Genomic DNA, 25,846 nt, shown 5'->3' on the forward strand with positions numbered 1-25,846 from the left:
TGTACAAACTAAAGTATGAAACTAACGTATATATTACATGCATATACATATATTTTATGTTATTTTATGTACATATAATATGTATATATATTACAAATAAAGCTTGCATTGTATATTCTATCATATCCTTGGGATAACAAATTCACTCTATCTGGTTTGGCTTCCATGTTTTGTTCATGTCATTGTAGAACTCGCCGGCGTGGTTTACGACCTGGTCATTAAGAAATCCTGCTATGGTCTCTTGAATTGCTTTCAGTTGGTCACGTCGTATGACTTTTTCCTTCAACTATAGAGTCTTCAATAAAAGTTAATGGAAAAGTATTAATATATATATATATATGTGTGTGTGTTAGTCACGTGATTACTTATATATATGAGCAATAAAAGAAATTGTGAATATATTTATATAACGTACTTTGAGGATCTCTTTAGGAGTTCTTTTTGAGTATGCCATGATGAACTCGCAAACATAGTGTCCGCAGTAGTTGGTCCCCTGTTCTTGCCTCAGAACCCACTTTTACGAGAAAAAAGATCCGGTGAATTGAAAGCATGCATGGTGTTAATTGAAATATATATATATATATATATATATATATATATATATAAATGTAGCTAGTACTTACTTTGTGTGCGATTACATCCAATGGCGCTTTGCAATGTTTCATGTGGTGTTCCTCAATGAAACTTTTCAAAACACTATGCCCAATAAAATAAAAAATTAATTTGGCCTTTAATAATTGTTGCAGTTAAGAGATCGGGGTATATATATTTGCTAGAGAGACCAAATTACCCTTGGATAATATCTATCATGTCTTGGTACTATGTTTGCTCTTTTCTTAATGAGTCTAAGATGCTCAACCGACTATTGGCCATATCGATGACCATCAATATCCAATAATTGCTGCATATGTTTTTTATACACAAATATGATCGATTTTAACTAGAGTCAACATATATATATGGGAGATAGCTTAACTAGTAAGCAAATAATTGAATAAATGTCCATATGATCGACATTAATTATTTAACACTCACTTAAAGTTGTAGGAGAAGAGTATGTCCTTGTTTTGTTGGTTCACTAAGAACCTCATGAGATTTTTCTCGAGTTTAGCTTTTCATTCAGGCGGGGAATTAGGGTGTTTGAATACGACATTTGGATCAACGAAACCAACATCATTATCCTTTTTCTTTCTAAGTTCTGTCATCTCATATCTGCATATATAAAAATATAGTGTGAGGATATATAATTTATATATATACATGTAGCTTTATATATATACACTTTAATAGTAGAAAATAATCACACTTACAAACAATAGCAGCTATTGAGACTTTTGTTGAGAGAGTCCAGGTGGCATAGTTGGTGTAATTCTAAAAACTCGACATATATAACGTCATCGCCACGGAAGTAATGTTGGTTTCTAACTCTGACAGAAACAAAGGTCATCTCTCTCCATTCACACGCCGCCATGTACCACTTGTTTAGTAGGTACATTTATGTACCCAGTTCACCTAAGGCCTTAGGGTTGTATATACTCTTTCCATGTTCAAATTTCTTCCAAGGATCCACTTTTGGAGCAGATGGTCCTTCAACGAGCACCTGGGCAAGGTCAAAACCAGTATCCTCGTAAAACTGAACCAGGTCCTCAAAATCGACGTCCAGTAAGTCTAAATTTGAACCATATTCATTACGAATGACAAGAGGGGGGACTGATTGTTGTGATTGTTGTCCGAGTTGTGCAACACCTTTCCCTGCTCTAGTCTTTTTATGCGCCATCTCAAATGACTTGGTGAGAGAGCGGTCGTAGTCCGATTTTGGTAGGGTCTTTTGAGATTCCCGCTTTTTCTGGTCCACCTTCTTTCTTAGAAGATCTGGAGGTAGGTAGAAGTATGGTTTCTCTGGGTTCTCCCTCGCTTCTCGTTGCTTTCTTACTTTTTCGAAGAAACTGTTCACATCTTTTTGTACTGCAGTATTTAATTCTTTTTCACTTTTCTTGTAAGACAATTTTTAGGGAATAACTGGATTAGAGGAGGCTTTCTTCTTTGTCGGCTGGTGGGACAACGGCTTCATTTGTGGGGCAGACCTCTTAGGAGCTGGCTGCTTCTTGGTCATCAAGGGAGGTGGGGCAGCCGTTGGAGACCTCCTTGGAGGCATTGGAGACCTCCTTGGAGGTGGCGGCGGTGGCGGCGTTGCATAATCATTGCCCGGAGAACTATGATGATCTGAAGATTGAATAATTGAACTTAGATTGGCGGAGGTCCTGCTGTGTGAGTACAAAAAAGAATAAATAGGTATAAGAAATTGTTATTATTAATCATGCATGTCAATAGAAAATTAGTGAAAAAATTGTTTCGTTCACTTTTGTCCGCACCTATTGTCTAGCAGTTGACGAAGCAGCAGTGGACTAGAGACCCCAGGAATAATGATGTAGCGCTTACGCCATAGTATGAATGTCTTCTCTGCTTCTCCTAGAGTCTTCTCCCCATCACCTCCTGGAATGTCAAGAGCTAGATCACTAAAACCTTTGTTAACTCTATCCACTGAAACGCTAACATATCTAGGTGGTATTATTGCCCCATGGATTCTTGATGTCTTGGTAGGATCTGGAGGAGAAAAAACACTAAGCGCCACCATGATTGTGGCATTCCCTTTTGGAATATGTAGCTCACATGATGTAAACGGTGCAGTGATGTCATCTACGGGGAAACGTAGCATTGTGTCATCTTGATTTGGCAACTCTGTGGAAGCGCAACTGCTTTTCAACTGATCAGGGGGGCTAATATTAATGTTGATTCCTGGATCTGATGCCTGCCTTTGGACACTCATTGCTATTTGCACTTGTTTTATAATTTCCTCCTGTATTCTAGCTTGCATGTCTTTTTTGCGCTCCTGTGCTTGAAGCAACGCCTCCCGTGACTCACGAACATATTCCTCCAACCTGCTGATTCGCGCTGCTTCCTCATCCTTCCTTCTCTGCTGGCTTCTGTAGGTATCTTTGTCGTTAGGGCAACCATGCTCCCAAGAAATATTCCGTCCTAAACCTCTCGTGCGACCACTATGTTCAGCAGTCCCGATGGCATACGTCAGTTCATCCTTCTCTCTATTAGGCCTGAACGCACCAATAGCTTTAGCTTGTAGAGCATAAGAAAATCTTTGTGTTGCTCTTTTGAGTTTTGGGCCATGAACCAGCTTCCCGGTCTCTAGGTCCAGTCTTCCCCCATGAGCGAAAAACCAATTCTTCGCGCGTTTGGGCCAATTGAGTGATTCTAGTGTGATACCCTTGGCAAGAATGTCCGCTTCCATTTTTTCCAACTTGGGAATGGCAGTCGCGTAGCCACCTGATCCCATGCCATGGTGGTATACCTTCTATCGGGCATTCTCTTGGTTCCTTCTCACCCATTCCTCACCCTCTTCCGATGTCTTGTACTATACAAAATTATTCTAGTAGGGCCTCAACTTCACGAGCGGGCCCCTAGTATTTAAATTAGGCGTTAGGTTCTTCTTAACGTATTTTGTGTATAGGGATTTCTTCCTAGTCTGGAATTATGTGGCCATCTTCTTCATAGCCCACTTTCGAACTAGCTTCTTCAATTCATCATCGTTGATATTATCATAATCATCCGCTTGCAACGTGAAATGTTGAAGGATATCATCCTAAATTAAATTCTTATCAAGATCAGAGACAAAACTAACATGAGGCTCATTGATATTTTGCTTCCATTTACGGGCACTGATCGGAAGTCTGTCCCTTACAAGGTACCCACAGTGTTGCACGAATTTCCTTGCATGTGGACCAAGTGGTTCGCCTGTCTCGATATTGAATTCCGATATTATGTAGCGCCCCTCCAATGGCTTTTTCGGGCCTCGAATATTTTTGCTTTTCGCCGTTGTGGTCGTCGATCCAGAAGCTACATATAAAAAAAGAATAAATAAATATCATGTGTACACATAATAGATGATAGATATTCAAATATATATATATATAATATTCAAATATATATATAAATATATATACCTCACCAGTATTTTCTTGCAAATATTTTCTTGCTTATTTTCAAGAGCCAGGTATTGACTCCCATCATCTATATCCTGCTGGTCACCATCGACAAATTGAGTGCCGGTGTTGATAATATCCATTATTTCTTCATCCATGTTGTCTCTCGGGGCAGCCATCTAGCTTTTACACCAATAGATATATCTATAAAAAATAAAAACCATATATCTATAAAATGGATCAAGTCATGTGCTTAAAATTAATTAAATAACTATACTCGAAATTCAAGTCTTCAAAGCATAACTTTGATTTCTTATTTTCTAGAAATATTTATTGGCAAGTGATATATATAACAAATTTATATATATAACAATATAAATTTAAAACTCTCTAATATGTATAACAAATATATATATATATAACAATACAAATTTATAACTCTCTAATATGTATGTATAACAAATTTATATATATAACAATATAAATTTATAACTCTAATATATATGTATAACAAATTTAGCTATATAACAATATAAATTTATAACTCTCTAATATAGATGTATAACAAATTTATATATATAAAAATACAAATTTATAACTCTCTAATATATATATATATATATATATATATATATAACAATACAAATTTATAACTCTCTAATATATATATATATAACAAATTTATATATATCAATACACAGTACGTTGGGATGGCCGGCCAGCCGTCGCGGAGGAGGCGCACGGGGTCCGGCGGCGGCTCAGACCACGCGCAGTCGAAGAGCGCGTCGGAGGTCGGGAAGGAGAAGATCGGCGTCGGGTCCAGCGGAGGCGAGGTCAAGGACGATGAGGTGGCCACGAGCGACGGTGACGAGGGCGGCGGCGGTGGCAGTGGCGATGGGCGACAAAGACGAAGAGTGAGGAGGAAGAAGAAACAACCGCCTTATATAGGGGAGGGACCGTTAGTCCCGGCTCCTATAAACGCCCGGGACAAAAAGACCTTTAGTCCCGGCTGGTGGGCTGGTATTACGAGCTAGGACTAAAGGTGTATTTTGGCGGGCCGCAAAAAATGTAGCCCACCTTTAGTCCCGGGTGGTAGATCTACCCGGGACTAAAGTTGGGCTGCAGTTTTACTTCCTGCCCGTTTCAAGCTCCATTTGTTCTCTTATATATTTATTTCTATAAAATGTTAAAGTCTTGTTAATTGTATAGTAAATTAAATACAAGGCATAAAATTGTTTTAAAAGAATATGGATTTACTTTTGCTTTATTGCACACAGGAAAATTGTGTGACCTAAAGTTTTTTATTTTTTCTTATAAATATTGAAACATAATGTCATTAATAATTACTATTTCGTTAATGCAAAAATGTAGTGTTTAATTTAAATCATTAAAACTTTTGTTTTCAATTGGAAATTTGTTTTCACATCATTTTAACGTAAATCTTTTCATTTTTTCATCACTCATTGTCCAAAAGCGACATGGAAATCCCACCATCAAACACAAATTTATTCTGAACATAGAAAAAAGAAAACACCTAATAAACATCTCTGAATTCACAATTATTACATAATACCTCTAATACACACTATTAAACATCACTATATATATCAAGCGGGCATAGTAGTGAACTTCTTCTTAACGTATATCCCTTGGTTATGATCGCGCCGTAACCACGGAGTGTCCTCATCATTTAGTTGGATGCTTGGGTCTTTGTTCACTGTGAAGGGTGGAATTCGGTCATCCTTTTCATAATCTTTTGATATGTTTGACTTGTCTTCAATTCCAACGATGTTTCTTTTCCCTGAAAGAACTATGTGGCGCTTTGGCACATTGATTGGGTCGTTGTTGTTTTTCCCTCTCTTTGGTTTTGTAGACATGTCCTTGACATAGAACACCTGATTCACATCCTTGGCAAGGACGAACGGTTTGTCTTTGTACCCAATATTGTTGAGGTCCACGGTTGTCATTCCATACTGGTTGTCGACTGCTACCCCGCCTCCAGTCGCCTTTACCCATTGGCACTTGAACAAAGGTACCTTAAAAGTAGGTGCATAGTTTAGTTCCCATATCTCCACTATGCGGCCATAATATGTTTGCTTATTTCCATTAGGGTCGGTGGCATCTATGAGGACATCACTGTTTTGGTTGGTGCTCCTTTTATCTTGGGCTATTGTGTAAAATGTATTCCCATTTATCTCGTACCCTTTGTATGTGAGGATATGCCACGATGGCTGCCTAGCCAACAAATACAGTTGCTCATCAATACTCTCATCACCCTGACATTCTTTTCGCAACCAGTCGCTGAAAGTTTCCATGTGCTGACGTGTAATCCAAGCTTCAGACTTCCCTAGAAACTCGGATCGGAGCAACTCTTTATGTGTCTTGATATACGGATCCACCAAGGAGGAGCTTTGCAGAACTATGTAGTGTGCTTTATTAAAATAATTGTCCTATGTACCAATATATGGTTTCTTCCCTAGTGTCCCCTTTCCGCTTAGTCTCCCCTCGTGTCACGATTTAGGAACACCAATCGGGTCAAGGTCGGGAATAAAGTCAACACAAAACTCAATGACCTCCTCTATTCCATAGCCTTGGTGATGCTTCCTTCTGGCTGAGCACGGTTGTGAACATATTTCTTTAGGACTCCCATGAACCTCTCAAAGGGGAACATATTGTGCAGGAACACAGGACCGAGAATGCTAATCTCCTTGACCAGGTGAACTAGGAGGTGTGTCATGATATTAAAGAAGGAAGGAGGGAACACCAACTCAAAGCTGACAAGACATTGAACCACATCATTTTGTAGTTTAGCTAGATCCATTAGATCGATTGCCTTCTGAGAAATTGCATGAGGAATGCACATAGCTTCACGGTGGCTAGACGTACATTTGGAGGTAGAATTCCTCTTAATGCAACTAGAAGCAATTGCGTCATGAGCACGTGGCAGTCATGGGACTTTAAGTTTAGGAATTTCTTCTCTGGCACATTTATTATACCCTTTATATTCGAGGAGAATCCAGATGGTACCTTGATGCTTGCTAGGCATTCAAACATGCTTTCCTTCTCTTCTTTGCTAAGAGTGTAGCTGGCAGGACTTAAGTAATGGTGTCCATCATCTGTCTTCTCTGGATGCAGGTTGTCTCGTTCTTTCAAACACCGTAGGTCCTGTCGTGCTTCAAGTGTGTCCTTAGGCTTCCCATACACACCCATGAAGCCTAGCAGGTTCACACAAAGATTCTTCGTCAGGTGCATCACGTCGATCGCGCTACGGACCTCTAGGACTTGCTAATAGGGTAGCTTCCAAAATATGGACTTCTTCTTCCACATGGGTGTGTGACCATCGGCGTCGTTCAGAACAGGTTCGCTGCCATGTGCCTTTCCAAATACTACTTTCACATCCTTGACCATAATGAGTACATCCTCACTAGTTCGGTTGCCCGGCTTGGTCTGGTGGTCTGCCTTACCTTTAAAATGCTTGCCTTTCTTTCTTAGGGGGTGATTCGCAGGAAGAAATCAATGATGGCTAAGGTACACGACCTTTAGACATTTTTTAAGAATATACCTTTAATGTCGTCGAAACAATGCGTGCATGCATTATATCCCTTGTTTGATTGTCCTGAAAGATTACTTAGAGCAGGCCAATCATTGATTGTTATGAACAACAATGCTCACAGGTCAAAGTGCTCCTGTTTGTGTTCATCCCACACACGTACACCTAGTCTATTCCACAAAAGTAGAAGTTCTTCAATTAGTGGCCTCAGGTACACATCGATGTTGTTGCCAGGTTGCCTTAGGCCTTGGATGAGCACTGGCATCATAATAAACTTATGCTTCATGCATAACCAGGGAGGAAGGTTGTAGATACATAGAGTAACAGGCCAAGTGCTATGACTACTACTCTGCTCCCTGAAAGGATTCATACCATCCGTACTTAAAGCAAACCTTAAGTTTCTTACGTCATTTGCAAACTCCGGAAATTCTCTATCGATTGCTCTTCACTGGGACCCATCAGCAGGGTGTCTCAATATATTGTCTACCTTATGGTCTTCTTTGTGCCATTGCAACAACTTTGCATGGTATATGTTTCTGAACAGACATTTCAAGCGTGGTATTATAGGAGCATACCACATAATCTTGGCAGGGATTTTCTTCGTGGGATGTTCGCCCTCAACATCACTAGGGTCATCTCGCCTGATCTTATACCGCGATGCATGACATACCGGGCATGCATCTAACTTCTCGTACTCCTCGCCACAGTAGAGGATGTAGTCATTAGGACATGCATGTATCTTCTGGATTTCTAATCTCAAAGGGCAGACTACCTGTTTTGCTTCATACGTAGTGGCGGGCAATTCGTTATGCTTCGGAAGCATCTTCTTTTGGATTTTCAGTAACTCCCCAAATCCCTTGTCAGATACACCATTCTTTGCCTTCCATTGCAGCAATTCCAGTGTGGTACCCAACTTTTTTGGCCCGCATCACAAGTTGGGTATAGCAATTTCTTGTAATCCTCTAGTATGCGCTCAAACTTGATCTTCTCCTTTTCACTTTCGCATTCTCTTTGTGCGTCACGAATGGCCTGACCAAGATCATCAGCGGGCTCATCTTCTACCCCTACCTCTTCTTTAGCTTCCTCCATTGTAGTATCATTGAAGGCACCATATTCAGCAATAATGTCATCATCGTCCCATTGTTCTTCTTCACCTTCTTCCATTACAACCCCGGTTTCTCCATGCTTCGTCCAACAAATATAGTTTGGCATGAAACCCGACTTCAACAAGTGTGAATGAAGACTCCTTGAGCTAGCATATTCCTTCAAATTCTTATATATGGCACATGGGCAGCACATGAAACCATCGCGTTTGTTTGCCTCGGCCACACGTAAGAAAGAATGCACGCCCTCAATGAACTCTTGGGAGCGGCGATCAACATTGTACATCCAATGCTGGCTCATCTGCATTACATGACATACATACCATATTAAAACCTAGAACATAATTAGTTAATTATATGATATGCATGCCACCACACAAGTTATTAATTTATGAAAGTTTCGCTACAATGTAGACAATCTCAACTACCACTAAAAAAACTAAAGCTAAAATGCACTTTAGCAGCATAAGGATTTCGTGACCAATCCCAACTAAAACAGACAGATCATGCGTTTGTTCAACATCTATGGGCTTCTTTCGCAGGATCACTGCCTCATCAACCGCCGTAGCCACCTGTGCAAGAGAGTTTTGCACGTGTTCAACATACTCTTCCTCTCAGTACCAGCCTGAACATCCAGTGCCATCCTACTAAAATTAAAATAAAAAATTAGAACTTTAATCACAATCATCATGAAAATAAGTATAAATTAACCATAATCATCAAATACGACAAAATAACTCATATTATGATCGGGACACTTTTAGAAGATACGGCCCTTGTTGGGACACTCCTTCCTCACCCGGTACTGCATCACAATCTTCTCCTCACACTTGCCGCATGCAATGAGAGAGAGGTCCGGCCTCAATTGCTTTGGAACCCGATGAGAGGCCGAGGACCTGAAAGCAGTTGCCATCTACTCTCTATACTCATTTTTAATATAATATAAATTTCTCATTTTATAAACAAATAAAATTAAAAAAACTCTAAAATTCTCTATATCTCTAAACCATGAAATGTGCTATGCATGCTAGAAATGAAAGCTGAATACTAGTTTTGAATAACTACTTTAACCTTCCTTCATCCAAATATGCAAACTTTAAAGTGATTTTGAGCTTAAATGGCTTACAAATAAAAAAAAATTCACCATAAAAAATCACATATATCTAGTCCACAAAATGAGATATGCCACTGATGAAACATGAGAGTATAAAGTTGGTAACCTTTAGAACCGAAGAATCGATGGAGGAATCAAAGAAATCTTGTGATTACCGGAGATGAGGAAGAAGAGAGACCGGCGATGAAGCAAGAACACTGAGCTCGAAGTGGCTCGGGCTCGGGGAGGAAGAAGGGGTATATAGGAGGCGATCTTTAGTCCCGGTTGGAGACAGCAACCGGGACTAAAGGTCCCTTTCTAGTCCCGGACGGAGCCTCCAGCCGGGAGTAGACTTTTACTCCCGGTTGGAGGGTCCAACCGGGAGTAAAAGTTAACCTTTAATCCCGGTTTGTAGCTCCAACCGGGACTAAAGGTCCCCTGCAACAAAAGCCTGCCGCAATAGCCGTTGGGCAGGGACCTTTAGTCCCGGTTGGAGCTACCAACCGGGACTAAAGGTTTCTCTAGTCCCGGGTGCGAAAAATACCGGGACTAAAGCCAAATTTCAAAATGGATCAAAAGTCGTTTCTCTACTAGTGTTAGGAGGGCTTAGTTCGCTGGCTCATGAATTTATTTTCTAGACCTCCAACTTTTACTACTGCATGAGTAGGTTTTATGGCTGTAAGATTTGGATGCTGAGTTTGGCTGGCGTGTTGAATAGAGTTGTGCTATATATATAGCAAAACACACACACAAAACACCCATGCATCGTAAATATATATGTATTCACAATATCATAAATTAGTACAATCATTATGGTAATGCTAGGTGGCCATATATATACAATAAGGTATTCTATATATGGCCGACACAGAGTAGCCCTTCCCTATACTCCTAGCTAGCTGTTTATTACATAATTGACACCATGTTTGGCACCAGAAAATATGGGATTTTACCTACTATATATATACACATGAGGTAGAACAGGTATATGAGGACTCTCTCATCAGTACCTTCAATAATCAACTCGCTAGCTTGGCACGTACTCATCTTCGAGTAGCTGAGATGTCAGATACTGAGCCATGGCTTGTCATTGATGAAGGATATGACATGATATATGGATCAAATCCTTCATTTTGCATCATGGCGAGCATTTCAAAGTTCATATGTGTGGGCGTTAGCTCCGGTGATGCATCATCTCCCTCCAGATATTTCATTACTTGTCTCATAGTCGGCCTTGCATCCACAAATGGGTGTGAGCATAACAATCCTACCTTCAGCGCTAAGCAAGCCTCACTAACATTGTAGTCACCATGTAGTGCAGTGTCCACTGTGTCAGTGATGGTTCTGTTGTGCCAATGCTCAAGCACCCAATCAACCAGCATGAGTTCTTTTTCTTGTGCATTTTGCCTTATCGGCCTCCGTCCGCAAACGACCTCAAGAATGAATATACCAAAGGAAAATACATCTGTAAGCGGGGTTGCCTTTCTAGTGCATGCTAGCTCAGGAGCTAAGTACCCTATGGTGCCAACCACATGAGTGGTTTGTGAACCAAGGCCATGGTCATATAATCTAGCAAGACCAAAGTCACCTAGCCGCGCATTCATTTCATTATCAAGCAGTATGTTACTTGCCTTAATATCTCTGTGAATAACAACCTTCTCCCACTCCTCATGCAGGTATAGCAGCCCAGATGCGATTCCTTTGATTATCTGAAACCTTTGGGGCCAACTGAGTATGGGCTTGTGGTCTTGACTATGCAAGTACTTGTCCAGACTTCCACTTGGCATGTACTCATAAACCAAGAAGAGTTCTCCTTTCCGTCGACAATAACCAAGTAAATGCACAATATTACGATGTTGAAGGCGGCCAATACTAACAATTTCTGCAACAAATTCCTTCATGCCTTGCTTTGACTCGTGTGATACCCTCTTTACTGCTATTTCAACATTAGATTTTGGAAGCAGACCTTTGTACACTCTTCCAAATCCACCAACTCCCAAGAGATTCTTAGCCTTGAAACCTCCTGTAGAATAATACAGATCTTTATAGGAGAACCGGTGAGGCCCAAACTCCGTCTCCCAATCTTCTCGTAGCTCAGCATACTTCTTGTTTCTTCGTACAAGTAGAAAAATAGTGAGCCCTACAGAGAAAACCAAAGTTCCAGTTGCAATCGGCAGAACAACCACGAGGACTTTTGACTGAGGCTTTGGGCCAACACGAGGCAGCTTTGGCAGCTTTCTTATGTCAATAATTGGCGCAGGACTATTCATACCAAAGCTCCACCCAAGTATGTAGTGTCGGGTGTTAGACTTGCCAGCTCCAGATGCGAAGCCAAGGTATGCAACCTCGGTGATCACTGTTGAGAGGTTGTAGATGGTTGAGATAAGTGGCCTTCCTGGTTTGGACATATACAATGAAGACATCGTCACATTAATTTGTGCGGTTTCCTCACTGTAATCGATCCAAACAAGCATTGCTTCACCACTAGTGAGATTCAAGGGATTGAAGAGACCATTATTGTCATCATAGAAACCAGCTGTGTGGGACTCGTTTGAGATGACATTGTTGATGTCTATTCCAATATGGTTGGCATCAATGTCTCTTAACTCAACATTTAAGATGGTGTCAATCTCAATAGCAAAGATGTGGTTGCTTAAGTTGCCTTGATTTTCGGTGTTGAAGATGCCAAAGTACTGTAGATCAATGGCGGATGAGAAATTCATGCTCTTCGCAATGAAAAAGGCTAAGCCATGGCTGGGTCGGTAGTTTGGGTGGATGCCAAATGCAAAAGATACAGAAAAGGATTGCACTGTGGAATTGGGAGACTTGCGGAAGTGCAGAGCAGTCGGGTAGAACATGTGACCTATCAACCTTTCATGAGCATTGGTTAGATCGACTAGGCCTTCTGGTGTGATGGTGGCTACGCCATCAAGGGTGATGTTGGCTCCAGCAAATCCTGAGAAGAGAAATTGATCATCATCGCCGGCAGCAATGGTTGCAAAGCAAAGGACACTAGTGAAGATGGTGCACAGCAGGGAGAAAGACATGGCCTTCATGTTTGAGAAGAATCTAATCTACTAGCTAGCACGGTGCAAAGGAAGATAACTACAACTAACTTGCAGCCTGCTCCTGAGTTTATACTAGTACTCTCCAGAACTACCGAGTCATAACTTCATTTCCCTGTCCAAGTCTTGTCCTTAGTCTGGCTACTTTTCCTAGAAGATTTGTGGTTAGTGTGGCTACTTGTCCTAGAAGATTTGTGGTTTAAAAGAGCTTTCATGGGCTAAGTTTAATTTTCCACCAGGGTAATCAGAACAAGACGCCTTTCAACTATTGATTGACAGCAAAAAATTTTGGTCCAATATTTTGTTTGCAAATGTGGTTTTCTATTTCCAAAATAATAAAGATCCGGTTTGATATATGTGTAAAATGCATAACTAATTCATTTTAAATTAAAACTCCAAAATTAATATTTATTTTTTTTCTAAACATGTGATCTATCTTGTTCTATTTGGGGTTTTTTGAAACTATTTATTTCTGTCCCTATTGTTTTCTGTCTCATTGTTGTGTTCAATATTTATTTAAACTATTGTTTTGCATTGGAGATTGATAAAGATCAAGATAGATGATCTAGCAGAATATGAGTACAGAAAAAGTTCAAAGTCAACACCAATTTCATAGATGCTATGCTCTATATATATGCTATTTAGACATTGCATGGCTACCCATTTACTTTATGTTGATTATTATGTGTTATAGGTTTCAATAAGCCGATGCCTTTGCCTCCAACATTGTAACATCAGCTGGTCATTTGGTTAATATAAAATACAGCACAGTGCGATAATAATTTAAATATATAACAAGTGTCACTAGAATTTCTTCGGTTGTCGTAATCAGGGGCTATTCTCCATATATTCAATAATAGCGACGTATATATACATATAATGAGTCATCCTGATTTTCTCTGAAACAACATAGTAGTCGTCGACATCAGCCTGCAGAAAAATTCACTGAGCTTTAATTTCGAATATGTTTCTTGGTACTTGATGCGGACTTGTATGGACACGGAGAAACAACGGTCAAGACAGGATGTCAGCAAGACTTGACGAAACAATGCCTCTATATACCACCAGTTTCCTATCGCCCACGGCCCACTGCTCGACCATTTGAATCACTACTCTATTGTTCACTAGCAAAAGACGAAGATTTTTCATCAGGGTCCGAGACGAGACCGCTAGATCATGTATCTAGTGTTAGAATTAGGGACGAGAGACAAGCGAATGATGCAAATGATCTATGTTGTATTTTCCAATGAACAGTGTGTACATATATATACAGGGCTTATATGAGCGGTTACAAGTGTGAAAGAGAGAGAGGAGTGAAAAGACACCCTTTGGATTAATCCCTAATTGAACCCTGAACAATGATTCTCAACACTCTCGCTTAATCAATTTACTTCTTGTAGTCTTCACTGTTCGTCTATTATGCATCATTATGAATCTTTGGAAAGTCCTGTAGGAAAAACCAAAGTAATACTGGTATACCAGGCAAAACTCCTTAAAACCCAGTTGAAAAAATAAGGAGAAACACCATGATATACAATCATCAATGTTAATAGACCCTTTGAGATAAACCCAAAGCCTTAGTCTAAAACACCTTGACCATAGGGTCAATATGCTTCAAATATCATCTTCCAAAAACCCCGATGGGGAAAACTAGATGATATAGCATATACCTTTATGTTGACATTGCCTCATCAAAAACTTTATATGAGAAACCATAAATGGAAAACTCACACAAAGAAAAGAGTACAATGCATCTTATGTCACAATATCGTCCACCAAAAAACCCTGTGGAAAAAATCGCTGATATGACATAACCTTGTGTTGATATTGCCTCATTAAAAACTTTATATGAGAAACCCCATGGGAAAACTCATACAAAGAAAAGGGTGCAATATGATGTTTGCAACAAGTTATTAATCAGAGAGACTCTCCCCCTGATACTAGCAAACCTTGAAGTAAATTCATACCAATGCACTCAACACATAAGAAATGTGAAGTATGGTAGATTCTGTGAATATCTCTGCAAGATTATCACAAGACTTAGTTTGCAAATATTTATATGCCCATATCACCTGTGGAACAAAACCATCTTAGTGCAAAATATTGCATTAAGTATAATTTGTCTCTATCTACACAACACATGTTGCATTACCTTTATAGATAATGACCATTGATTCATAGAATCAACACCACATAACTTCAGTATGTGATATATCATTCTGTCAAGCTATACACATTCATGTGAAGCCACAATAAAATGTCAGAATGATTAATGAAATTGACCATTAAATGTCTATTTAAAGACTATCACTAAATGGTATTTCCATATTCATGTAAAGTCTATTTCAATGATCTAGAATTTGGGGATCTTATAGATAACCAGAATCATTATATCCACATAATCGGATCATGAATTACACCAAGACCACATGTGCTATTTGAGATATCAAAAGATATTCTTAACTTCAATCCACCAACATTGGGTAAGAGTAGCGCTGCTACTAGATAGCAAATCATTATAAAAATAATATCCGGCCAGGAACTTTCGCAAGATTTATTAGTGCATAAATAGCACAGAGATAGTAGATCACATGTCCCAATATCTTATCTCAGTCACTATGGCATAAAACAATCTTTCTCTATCCTGAGGTAGAGCAGCCATAGGATACCTTTATATTGAATCACTCAATATGATCTGGATATAGATAGCTTTTGTACAAAATTCTAAGAGAAGATGTTTGGATCATAAACATAAAATAAAATTTTGGTTTAGTCCGTATCTTCCATCTCAAACTCCGTCTTTAGATTACTACATACTATTAACATGTGTTCATCAACAATGATGTCAAGATTATTGACCACCATATGACACTATGAAATTCAATCAAGGACTTCAAAATGAACACCACGTGTAATCAATCTTGTATCCCTTCAGTTTAGGGAATACACACAAAGTCAATTGTACCAAATTTGACTTAACTACTTTAAGCCATTATTGACTTAAGCAATACACAATATGTGTTACGATTTTATGTATGAGGGTTGGGTATGTGAACTCCTTCCTAGAAGCTTCACAAGTACACCAAATCAAGTGATCATATAAATATATGCAATCACTACATCTATCAACTATCAACTGCAATGATAGATGTTTTTGTACTACCAGTCAAAAGATAGTATCAGAAATTTATAACTTACTATGGAGAATAATTTGCATTGAAAATCAATGCCTAGGCTTTGCGTAAACCCCTTGTGCTACTAGTCTTGCTTTGATCTCACCACCACATTGTTCACAATCCGTTCTTGGACGAAAACACTTTTGTACCCATAGTAAAGGTACCATTTGGTGTTGGCATCACAGCCCAAAACACCTCTTTTCTGGTGAGCAAGACTATCTCTGCATGTATTACATCACTCAACAAGTTCCAGTAAGAGTGAGCAAAGCATTCTGCCATGGTCTTATTGACTGGACAACTTGGAATATTGTTTATAGTTTATTTAGAGAAGTATGTGTCGACACATGTAGTCTTTCTATGATATAATTCTCCTGTTATCAAAACTCAAAGTACCCTGAATGACTCATTGTGATTTCCCAAAATGAGAGTCAGGGCTTTCTGATATCCCAGCATCATTATTATGTGCACCTCTAAGCTAGGTTTGTAGATGACATTCATCCACTGGGTAATAACCAATATTTACCCACAAGGTGTCGTCAACCATAGGTTGACCTGCATTTACTTCTTTTAGAAGAATACCTTCTATTGCTAGTAAGAATAATCTTGCTTTATGGCCATACTTCTCCCCCTCTTATTTACAATTGGGAGTTGAGTGGGTTTACTTGGTGAAAGGTCCTAATACGGCTAGAGGGGGTGAATAGCCTATTTAAAACTTCTACAAAGCACTAGAGCAAATTGGTTAGTAACACAAATGGCGCAATACAATTTTGCTCTAACTCTACAAGGGTTGCAAGCCATCTATTCAACAATTCTAGTTACTATAATCACTAGGCTCACAATTTGATAAGTCACTGCTTACTAAGAGCTCTACACTTGCTACACTAAAGAGCTCTCACACTTGCTACACTAAAAAGCTCCACTAGATGAACTTAAGCTACAAAGCAAGCTCTTAATTCTAGCTACACTAGAGAGCTTGCTATAACTAGTTTACGGGAATGTAAATGAGTGAGTAGGGTGATTATACCGCCATGTAGAGGAGTGAACCAATCACAACATGAATACTAATTCAATCCCCGGAAGAATACCAAAGGGCAAGTGGCAACCAATTTTTCTCCTAAGGTTTACGTGCTTGCTAGCACGCTAGTCCCCATTGTGTCAACCAACACTTGGTGGTTCGGCGGCTAATAAGAATCACACACCTAGCCCACCATAAGAGGCGGCGCAAGAACCTACCCACAAGTGAGGTAACTCAATGACACGAGCAATTTACTAGAGCTACCTTGCGGCTCTTCGCCGGGGAAGGTGCAAGACCCCTCATAATCACCGGACCTGGCCATGAACAATCACCAATACATATCGAAGCTCCTCCACTGCTCCAAACCATCTAGGTGGCGGCAACCACCAAGAAAAACAAAAAATCTGCAGCCACAGTGATCCCTAAGTACCACTAGATGCAATCACTTAATCAAATGCACTAGAAATCACTCCCAATCTCACTATGATGATGATGAATCAATGATGGAGATGAGTGGGAAGTGTTTGCTTAGGCTCACAAGGATGTCAAGTATGTCAAAGTGCCAAGAGAGTTGCCTTGGAGCTAGGCAAACACTATTTATAGACGTCCCTAAATGAATAGAGCCATTAGGGCCAAGGGAGGCCGTTCTACATACTGATCGGATGCGCCGGTCGAGTTAATCAGACACACCCAAGCCAGCGTCCAGTCATGGATCCGTTGCCATGTGTCCATGCTTTGAAACCTGAGCGTTGATTTTCGACGATTGAAAACGGTCAACGTAGTTAGTCAAATGACGACCGAACTCGCTGCTTGCGCCACCTGACGCACAAGCCCTCAGTTCTCGGTCATTTCCAGAGAGGTTCGAGAGACATTTTAAACTGACCAGACACGTTCGGTCAAAGATGACCTGACGTACTCGTGAGTCCGATCATCTTTCTTCTTCTCACCGCGCACCTGCGAAGTCGACATCACCGTATGTCAATGTGACCTGACTCACGCCCTGCACGTCCGATCGTGCTCGATTGCCACCAGCCACTGGCATCGAACAAGTGACCGAATGTGCAGGAGGCAGCGTTCGGTCGCTCCTTGGCCCTCTCGGCCAACTGCGTCGTGTTGCTAATAAATGACCAGACACGCCCAGGGTAAGTTCGGTCACCCTGCGGCCAGCGGCCGATCGTGGAGCTTCTCCTCTTTTTCTTTTTCTAAGTCCACAACCGCTTCACCCTTGCTTCCAACTTGCTAACCACAAAGTGTAGAAGTTGTATGCACGTGTGTTAGCATTTTTCAAAGCATTTTACAAGGGTCAAGATTAGCACACTAGGTTCCTAAATACATATGCAAGAATCATGTCACCTAGTGGCATTTGATAAACCATTTAGCCAAAGATTTTCCCACTTTATAGTACAACTATCGATCCTAAGTCACTCACACCCTCTATGGTGTCTTGAGTGTAAAACAAAAATAGCTCCTATCATTATACCTTTGTCTTGAGCCCGTTTTTATTTTTCTCTTTCTTCTTTTCCAAATGTGAAGCACTTGATCATCTCTTTTGTGGCCATCACCTTCGTCATGGCCATCATCTAGCTTCACCACTTGGATTGGACCACCTTGTCTAAATCACACACTTAGATTAAAGGTTAGTCATAGGTTTCATCAATTAACCAAAACCAAACTAGGGCTTTCAATTTTCCCCTTTTTGGTAATTGATGACAACCTATTTACAAAGATATTCAATAAAATCTTTTTGATTCATGTTGCTTGCCCAAGCATATTACCATGTGTAAAGATTATGGACAAGTTTCGTCAACCCAATTTGGTAGTATTAGCTCCCCCTACATATGTGCTAAGAGTTTGGATTTAAAATCTTGCACATATGCATGGATTAGAAGTTTGGGAGGGTAATAGCTACCAAATGATGCTAAGGTGTAAAGAATGGACCTTTGAAGCATGATACCAATCGGAGTTGCCATTTAAACACCATCCTTAGCACCATGATTGCTAGATATCACTTGAAAAGCAAAGACAAACTAGATACCTCGTGAGATCAACATTAGAAGCAAGGCTCTGGTACTACTTGTATAAGATCAAGTTATATCTAGATATCTTATGCATGCTAGTTTTTCATTTCATCAATCATTTTCTACGATCTAGCATACACCACACAAGCATGGATAAAAAAACTTGTGCCATGCAAGCAAACATATGTAAATGCACATACAAATGCAACATACAAGTTTATGAGCTTGCTCCCCTACTTGTGTGCTTCAAAATTTTAATTGATCCCCTTCCTTCACCTATCTTCCTATCTTTGGTTTCTCTCCTCCTTTTGCTTATCTTTGGGAATTACTTCTCCCCCTTTGTCATCAAGGACCACAAAAGGTGAGCTTAAATCTTAGATAGGTTGTGTGAAACCATGTGAAATGAGGATCATTTTTCCAATTTGGTTCAATCTAGATTACTTGCAAAAGATATTTAACTCGGTTTGATCCAAGTGCAAGCTTCTTCACACCTCCAAATAAGGGTTATCATGCACCATGTTGAGTTGAACACTTATAACTTATTTTTTAGATTAAACACTAGGTTCACAAGCCCACAAACATGTCATATGCTACCACTAGATCATTTCAAGCATACAAGCAATAGTGGTACCATACAAGCATCAAATTCATTTAATTTTCATGAATGAGCCTAAGACATGATAGGAATGACTAGATGCACTATACAAGTCCTTAGCAATGGATGAATGATATGTCAATCAACTTTACCTTGCTTTGCTCGAAGGAGAGGCATGTCATATATGGGTTGCATCAACACATATTTGAGAAGTCAAGTATGTTGAATTCATTCCTTAGCTTGCAAAACCTCTTCTCATCAAGTGGCTTGGTGAAGATATCGACAAGTTGATCATCGGTGCCAACACTCTTAATACAAATGTCCCCTTTTTGTTGGTGATCTCTTATGAAATAGTGTCGGATATCTATGTGCTTTGTTCTTAAATGTTGAACCAGATTGTTAGTGAGCTTGATGGCACTCTCATTGTCACATAGCAATGGCACTTGCTTGAACTTAATTCCAAAATCACTCAAAGTAGCCTTCATCCAAAGTAATTGTGCAGAACAACTACCGGCCAAAATGTACTCCGCTTCGGTGGTTGAAAGTTCTACACTATTTTGCTTCTTTGATGACCAAGACATAAGTGATCTTCCTAATAGTTGACATGTGCCTGACATACTCTTTCTCTCAACTTTGCATCCTGCATAATCGGAGTCCGAATATCCAATCAACTCAAATATTGCTCCTTTAGGATACCACAATCCAACATTTTGTGTATGCTTCAAGTATCTCAATATTCTTTTGGTTGCTTTAAAATGGCTTTCTCTTGGTGAGGCTTGGAATCTAGCACACATGCATACAGTAAACATCACATCCGGCCTTGATGCGGTAACATAGAGTAGGCTTCCAATCATAGACCGATACATCTTTAGATCCACCATGTTGCCACTAGCATCATTATCCAAACTTCCATTTGTCCCCATTGGTGTACTAATGGCTTTAGCATCATCCATGCCAAACTTCTTGAGCATGTCTTTGATGTACTTGCCTTGACTCACAAATGTGCCACTCTTTAATTGCTTGATTTGTAGACCAAGGAAGTAACTAAGCTCTCCAATCATGAACATCTCAAACTCACTTGCCATCATCTTTCCAAACTCCTCACAAAAATCTTGATTGGTTGATCCAAATATGATATCATCAACATAGATTTGCAACACAAACAAGTCATTGCCTGGCTTCTTGGTGAAGAGAGTGGTGCCAACCTTTCCCATCTTGAATCCCTTAGAGAGTAGGAAATCCATCAATCTCTCATACCATGCTCTTGGTGCTTGCTTTAAACCATACAAAGACTTTCTCAACTTGTAGACATGGTTGGATTTCTTCACATCTTTAAAACCAGGAGGTTGCTCAACATACACAAGCTCATTGATGTATCCATTTAGAAATGCACTCTTTACATCCAATTGGTACAACTTGATTTGTGGGCACAAGCATAGGCTAACAGGATTCTAATTGCTTCCAATCTTGCAACTGGGGTATATGTTTCTCCAAAGTCAAGACCTTCAACTTGAGTGTAACCATGAGCCACTAATCTTGCTTTGTTCCTTACAACTATTCCATCTTGATCTTGCTTGTTCTGAAAGACCCACTTTGTTCCAATCACATTATGGTACTTAGGCCTCTCAACTAACTCTTCATGCATAGCATTGACCCAATCAACATCCTTCAAAGCTTCATCTATCTTCTTAGGTTCAATGGATGACACAAATGGGAAGTGTTTACAAAATCATGCCAATCTTGATCTTGTTTGTATACCTCTTGAGATATCTCCAATTATAGAATCCAAAGGATGATCTCTTGCAATATTTGTAGGTTGGAGCACTTGCACTTGATTGCTTGCACTTGGTGGGTCATTTGGTTGAGATGATGTACTAGCCACTTATTGATCTTGCACTTGTGATGATGAACTAACTTGATTATTATCATGAGAATCACTAGCTTACACATTTGAATTAGGGAGCACTTGATTCTTGTCATCTTCAACATCAATCACCTCTCTAGGCCTTATATCACCAATGTCCATGTTCTTCATTGCATTGACCAATTGAGTGTCTCTTACATCATTTGGATTCACATCTTCTTCTTGGGAACAATTGGTTTCATCAAATCTCACATCATGAACCTCCTCAAGAGTATCACTAGCCAAATTCCAAACTCTATAGGCCTTGCTAGTAGTGGAGTAGCCAAGCAAGAAACCTTCATCACGTTTCTTCTCAAACTCGCTCAATCTAGTGCCTTTCTTCAATATGTAGCATTTGCAACAAAAAACCCAAAAGTATGCAATATTTGGCTTTCTTCTATTCAAGAGCTCATATGGTGTCTTCTCCATCATGGGGTGACAATAGAGTTGGTTGCTATAGTAGCAAGCCGTGTTGATTGCTTTAGCCCAAAATGAATGACTCACATTGTACTCACTCAATATTGATCTTGTCATATCAATCAAAGTTCTATTCTTGCTCTCAATTAGACCATTTGATTGAGGAATATACCTGGCCAAAAATTGATGCCTAATCCTAAGTTCATCACACAAATCAACTCTTGTGTTCTTGAACTCGCTTTCATTGTCATTTCTCCCTTTCTTGATGGTGGTCTCAAACTCATTGTGAATTCTCTTGATTAATGTCTTGAAGGTTGCCAACACATCACTCTTGTCAACAAGAAAGAACACCCATGTATATCTAGTGAAATCATTCACAATCACAAATCCATATTTGCTTCCACCAATGCTAGTTTATGTGGTTGGTCCAAACAAGTCCATGTGAAACAACTCAAATGCCTTAGATGTACTCATCATGCTCTTCTTAGGATGTGTGTTACCAACTTGGTTTTTGGCTTGACATGCACTACATAGCTTATCCTTCTCAAATGTGATATCTTTCAATCCTCTAACTAGATCATGCTTGATCAATTTGTTCAATTATTTCATTCCAACATGACCAAGCCTTCTATGCCATAACCAACCCATGCTATACTTAGTGAGCAAACATGTTGACAATTGAGCTTCTCTAGTGTTGAAATCAACTAAGTATAGATTCTCATATCTAAATCCTTTGAATATTAAGTTAGAGCCATCTACACTTATGATCTCTATATCATCTACACCAAATATGCACTTGAAACCAAGATCACACAATTGAACTACCGACAATAGGTTGAAGTTTAAGCTCTCTACTAGTAGCACATTGCAAATGCTCAAGTCATTTGATATTGCAATCTTACCAAGACCTTTGACCTTGCCTTTGACATTATCACCAAATGTTATACTATCAATCCCATTGCTCTCATTTTCATTGATTGAATTGAACATTCTTGAATCACCGGTCATGTGTTGTGTGCACCCACTATCAAGCACCCAATGCCTTCCTCTAGCTTTAGAATTGACCTACAAAAGAAGATCAATTTTTTTAGCTACCCAAACTTGCTTGGGTCCTTGAAGGTTAGTTACCAAGGTCTTTGGTACCCAAATGGCTTTCTTCTTTGGGCCCACAATTGGTGTACCAATGAACTTAGCCTTCACACCATTGGCACCCTTAACAAGCATGTAACAAGAATCAAATCTAATTGAGGATACATTAGGTTGATTGTTCTTGTTAGTCTTGCAATATTGTTCTATATGCCCAACTTGCTTGCATCTATTGCAAAACCGATCATTGCCCTTCACAAAGCTAGCTTTGGGAGTGACAAAGAATGCCTTGCCTTTCTTAGGGGTATAGCCATATCCCTCTTTGTTGAGAGAAAACCTTTGTCTACCCAAGCACTTTAGCAAGTGGGCATCTCCACCATAGGCATTATGTACGGCACGAGTGAGCTCATTCACTTCCTTCTTGAGGGTCTCATTTTCCACCATTAGTGAGGCATCACAAGTGAAACCATCATTGAAAGCTGAAGTGGAAGTAGTAGTGCTACAAGAAGGGTTAGTGGGAGCAACAACAATGGACTTATAAAAAGATTCATCAATAATATCATATTTTAGTCCCACATCACATGACACAATCACTTGCTTCTTCTTGGCTTCTTCCTCCTTGACTTGTTTGAAGAGAGAGGAGTGAGCCTTTTCAAGCTTAGAGTGAGCTTTGCCAAGCATCTTATGGTCTTCCCTTAGACTCTCATGAGAGGCATTTATGTAGCATCCAGTTTTAAGAACAAAACCAGATACACACCATATGTGAGCCCAAGAAGTCAAATCTCACATATAGTTACAATGCTCAATATATAACACATTTAGTATAAAGAATATAACCTTAGATGGCAAACAGCAGAAAGACAACTCTGATCTTTGGGTGAAGACTCTAATTCCACAGGGACAATTGACTGGTTAATCACAAGCCTAATTCATCCAAACTCTAGCAATCTGGTACCTATCCGGGATTTTTATCCAAATAATTGAAAAATAAAGCAAGCGTGTCGTACTCAACAAATATAACATGGCATTCATGCGGCTCAAAAGACTAACACTGGTTTAACTATGATTAGCTTTTAATGAGTCATCTATTAGCAATTGGGTAGCAACAAGTTTATTCACAAGCCCATATAAACACATGATCAGGTAAACATGAATAATGAATAGCATAAACAGTAATCATTATTTATCATCTTTATCATTAGAATCATTAGTGTTCATCATCTATTTCCTAAGGGTCCAATGCCACTCGTGATCATGAGCACGACTGATATACCAGTTTTACAATCTACAGAGGTCGTACACTTTCATTGTGAGTCGTGATTTACCCTTTTGCCTGAGGTCGCGAGACTCTTAACCTACTACCAAGGAAGGTCAGCAGGGTTCACTATGAAGCCTTTCAAAGGTTCGTCTAACAAGTTAGGGCCATTAGATTCACTCGGTAAACAGATATAGGAACCCCCTGTCGAATGGCATAATTCCATCACGACTATACACATAAGAGTAGAGGTTGTCCTATATCCGATTCAGCAAGCCATTCTTATGCCAATAAAGGTAACCTCTAACAAGCTAGAAAAGGTCCTCATACTGAGCTAAAGCCAGAGCCATGTAGCCCTCACATTTGTACTGTAAGTCCCGGATGTTCGCTTACAGATAAGTCCTTAGGGAGAGGAATCTAGAGCACCATAAAAATAGCCCAATGCTCTAGCCCCCATGTTCCATGTTGCTAAAAAGCATCTTTTACTGTTTATTGCATATACCATTAGTGAAGTTACAAGATCATGGTCTTAAATTGAGCACTAGCATCATACTACCCAATGCAATAACCGATAGGTGACAAGGAATCCAAGATATCAAATAGCTAGGGAAATTTACTACAGTTGCCAAGGTAGACATATGCATATGATTAAAGTGATATTAAGGTGCATACGACAACAAGGAAGATCCCATGCTATAATTACCTTAAACTCTGATCTTCTTCTAGTCCAAGCCTTCAAAGATCTGCTTCTTGATTCACCACGTATAGCTCACCGACTGGACATGATCATAAAGCACCACACAAGCATCCATGCAATCATGCACGAAGCAAACAATAGATCTAAATTAGAACAGTACACCAAACATAAAATCAAGATGAGAAGTTTGTAAAACGAATCTATGTCTCGCTATGAACACACAGACGCAAAAAACACTCTAATCGGAGCTATAACGAAAAAGATACAACTACCAAAAAATTACTTTATACGTGGAAAAGAAAACTATAGTCTTTATTTATTTTATAAAAGTATATATAGAACATTCTATATAAATATCTAAATCACATTAAGTCAAATTAGTTTTGATTTAGAAAACCAAGAGAAAGCTAATCTTACTTTATTTAGAAAAGATTGGAGTGAAAAACCTAAGTTGCTTATAATTGGAAAATTAACTACATATAGATTAATTACTATTTTATTCAAAAGCTTTAAACATGTTAAAAATGCCACTAATACATAGATTATGTCGTTACGAATCTAACGCAACTTGAACGGGTCAAATAGGAGTTAAAACGAAGAAGATATGGCTCACAGAAGGTAGTGGCAATTTTGTTAATAGATCAAACTTAATTTTTGAATTGAAATAAATAAAATCTGATTTTTAAATCTGCCAGTAGACCGCGGGCACTAATAGGAGAAAGGACAGGGGCTCTTTAAAATAAAATCAGGGACGGTGAGTTAGATTATCCAAAAACTGAGGGTCTCTTTAGCAAATAAGCCAGCCAAATCAGTATCTTCTATTCTAGGCCATTGATCTCAGATTGGGCGGTGCAGATCAAATCGGGGAACGGAGGTCG

General features: G+C 39.4%; 1 protein-coding gene across 1 annotated transcript; it reads right to left on the bottom strand.

Moving 5' to 3' along the window:
• Positions 1-10,521: 10,521 nt before the first annotated feature.
• Positions 10,522-12,838, bottom strand: LOC136500435 (L-type lectin-domain containing receptor kinase SIT2-like). Its single transcript, XM_066495778.1, has one exon. The coding sequence runs from the start codon at positions 12,795-12,797 to the stop codon at positions 10,785-10,787; it is 2,013 nt and encodes a 670-aa protein (XP_066351875.1). The 5' UTR covers positions 12,798-12,838; the 3' UTR covers positions 10,522-10,784.
• Positions 12,839-25,846: the final 13,008 nt, after the last annotated feature.

The sequence above is a fragment of the Miscanthus floridulus genome, chromosome 13 (assembly GCF_019320115.1).
Source record: "Miscanthus floridulus cultivar M001 chromosome 13, ASM1932011v1, whole genome shotgun sequence".
NCBI classification, from domain to species: Eukaryota; Viridiplantae; Streptophyta; class Magnoliopsida; order Poales; family Poaceae; genus Miscanthus; species Miscanthus floridulus.

Coding starts and splice junctions, on each gene's coding strand:
- LOC136500435 (XM_066495778.1), bottom strand. CDS start 12,797: ATGAAGGCCATGTCTTTCTCCCTGCTGTGCACCATCTTCACTAGTGTC.